This window comes from Belonocnema kinseyi, chromosome 1 (genome assembly GCF_010883055.1).
Source record: "Belonocnema kinseyi isolate 2016_QV_RU_SX_M_011 chromosome 1, B_treatae_v1, whole genome shotgun sequence".
NCBI classification, from domain to species: domain Eukaryota; kingdom Metazoa; phylum Arthropoda; class Insecta; order Hymenoptera; family Cynipidae; genus Belonocnema; species Belonocnema kinseyi.
Genome location: NC_046657.1, coordinates 144,724,390 through 144,727,297, shown reverse-complemented (window position 1 = coordinate 144,727,297; position 2,908 = coordinate 144,724,390). Strand labels below are relative to the sequence as shown.

The window sequence follows — 2,908 nt, the reverse complement described above, 5'->3', positions numbered from 1 at the left end:
CTGGGTGTGCAGACAGTTACTGCTCCTTTTTCTACTAGTTTAAGGATGGCAATTTCTGTTCTTTGGTACTCTTCTGGTAATAAACTGTGATCGCGGGGCATTGTTTTTTGAAGAGGCCTTTTATAAAAAGATAATTTATAGCCTGAAACGTAGTTTAAGATAAATTGGTCCGACATTACTTGCTTCCAAGCATGGGTAAAATTTAGTAGACGACCGCCTACTTTGCTTACCTCTAATCCTTTTTCTGCTGATGCTGGTTGCTCGATGGCCGTGAATGTTGACCCCCCGCCTGTAGTTTGGGTAGCTCTTCCGCGGAGGGGCCCTCCAGTTTAAATTACCACCGCTTGAAGACCTTGAAGGTCCAGTTCGCGAAGACAGAGAGTAAGATTTCTTGGTGTCCGTTTTGGGTGCAGTTTTAGTAAGGTCTTTTGCTACCTTTTCTACCTCTTTTGCAGCTTTGAGATGTTCAGTGAATTTTTCTCCGAAGAGAAATTTGTCTACGTTTGTGACGTCTGCTATGCTTTATAGGATCGGGTCTCTACCAGAAGTTACGAAGCTTCTTTTAGTAAGAGATATAGCGTGATGCAGATCAGTCAAGATTTTTCCCGTATCACTAATGGTTGCGGTTATTTCACTCACAAATTGTTTTGTGGCATCAGAAGCTTTCGTGGATTTTAGAAAATCCAACATTCGCGTTAGCGATTTCCCGAGAGCACTCAGTGCTGCTTCAAGTTGGTTTTGCGATGCCAACTGGAAATGATCCTTTTTCACGCCCGTTGAGCCAATAATATTCTTTAGCTCTGCGTTTAGAGCCGAGGCTGCCATGGTTGGACAGTTTTCTAGAGGAGGATATTTGTCGGCTAGTTTCTTCCTCATTTCTTTGTCCAGTCCCAGTTGCATCACCTTTTGCCACAGACTTGCCATCGTTTTATTAATCGGATCAGTGACGACATTTTTTGCGAAGGGGTCGCCACCTAGGTGGCCCAAGTCGGCATCTTCTTTATCTGCACCCTTGGTTGAATTATCATGCTCCGTTTGAGGGACCTCCTTTATCGACGAATGGTCATCGCCTAATCACTCAGATTTTTAGGAGGGATCAAGATCCTCTTGCGGGTCACGCCTTCCGCTGGTCTTGGTTGGAGAGCCATTTCTGCGGGGCGTACCTCGCAGCTTACTTTCTGAGGAAGGGCTCCTGCTTGAGCTGTCTGTTGAGCGACCCCGGGACACGCTTCGTGAGTCACTTTTAGTTATAGTGCTGCCTGAAGGCGAACCTCCGCTCGGCGCATCTCTCGGGTGACGCCTTCCGCCCTGCTCTTGTGAAGGAGAAGTTTGACGGGACGTACCTCGAGGATGACGCTCTTGACAGCTTCGGCTTTCGAATGGACTCCTGAATCTGGTTACTTTCCTCCTTTTTGATTCGTGAGAAGCGTCAGAGCTGGACGTCGAGGAAGTCAAAGATCGGTCGCGTCTCCTGCGCTTTTTCTCACTTTTCTTTATCTTCTTCTTGAGCTTTTGTAGCTCTTTCAGGATTCTCTTCTGTGAGTCTTCTCTTTTCCTTTTTCCCATTTGCGGCATGGGTACAAGACACTGCACAATAAGTCACACTTTTTCGGCTTCACAATCTTGCCCAGAACGCACGAAACAACGGAATGACGAGAAACGGGTAAGCAGGAGGCGCGACATCTAGAAGTGGCGCGAAAAACTCATAACTTTAAAATATCGTGGCGGAACTCACGGCAACTAACGGCACTACACATTTGATCTAGAGGACGAGGCAGCGAAATACTATTGAGAATTACGAAATAAAATAATCAAGGTTTAGTTTTTGTTACTATAATAATATTAAATGAAATAATTAATGCAATTTTAATGTTTTATACTTACAATTCAAATTAACTGAAAATCAATTTGTTTATAAATAATGAAAATTTTTATTTTTAAATTATGACTTAAGATTCTATAAAAATATATCTTAATTTTATAATTATTATTATTACATAAACAATTATATCCCAATAAATTAAAATAATTCAAAACAATAGCCCTGATATTAAAAACAATTCATTTTTATATCCATAATAAGCAATTTTCAAGTATTAAGAGTTTATAAAAATTGTTAGATGGACCAATTTAGAACTAAACAAATTAATTTTCAGCAAAATGCATATACTTTTATCCAAAATAGCTGAATTTTCAACTAAGATCAATTTCTGTCAAAAAGGACAAATTTCCAAAAAATAGCATACATTTTGTACTAAATAATTTGAACAATTGATGTGATTATTGTACAAATTTCACTTAATTATTTTTTCATGCTATTTTTTCATTAAATTTTTTCTAAATAAACAGTTTGATTTTGAAATACAAAAAATATCAATTTTTACCACAAAATAAAGAAGTTAAATTTGCATTGCGGACAATTAAATTTCAATAAATAGGAAAACAAATTTGTGCAAATCATTTTAATTTTGTATGAAATGTGTAGTAGAATCTTGTATCCAATTGTTGATGTTTTAAGGCAAAACGACGAATTTTCTATACAACAGTTGAATAAAAAAAAATAGACAAATTTAGTTAAGTATATTAATTCCACGTTGAATTTTCAACTTAAAAAGATGAATATTCTACGTAAAGTCTGATTTTTAATATTTCAACAATAAAATATTGCGATTGAAAACAAAAAAAAAGTTGGACTTAACCAAAAAAGATAAAGTTTCAGGAAAATACTTGATTTTTAATTAAAAAAATGGATTTCCGAACAAACAAGTTAATCGGAATGATAAATTTTCAACTAAATAGTTACATTTTCTACCCAATTGTTGATTTCTTTTCAGTCGAAAGTAAGAATATTCTACAAAACAGTTAAATTTTCGACCCGGAAAAGCGATTTTTCAGTCTTGACATAAAT

General features: G+C 36.9%; 1 protein-coding gene across 1 annotated transcript; it reads right to left on the bottom strand.

Moving 5' to 3' along the window:
* Positions 1-1,086: 1,086 nt before the first annotated feature.
* LOC117180412 (serine/arginine-rich splicing factor 7-like) lies at positions 1,087-1,575 on the bottom strand. The gene has a single exon (XM_033372913.1). The coding sequence runs from the start codon at positions 1,573-1,575 to the stop codon at positions 1,087-1,089; it is 489 nt and encodes a 162-aa protein (XP_033228804.1).
* Between the last annotated feature and the right edge of the window lie 1,333 nt (positions 1,576-2,908).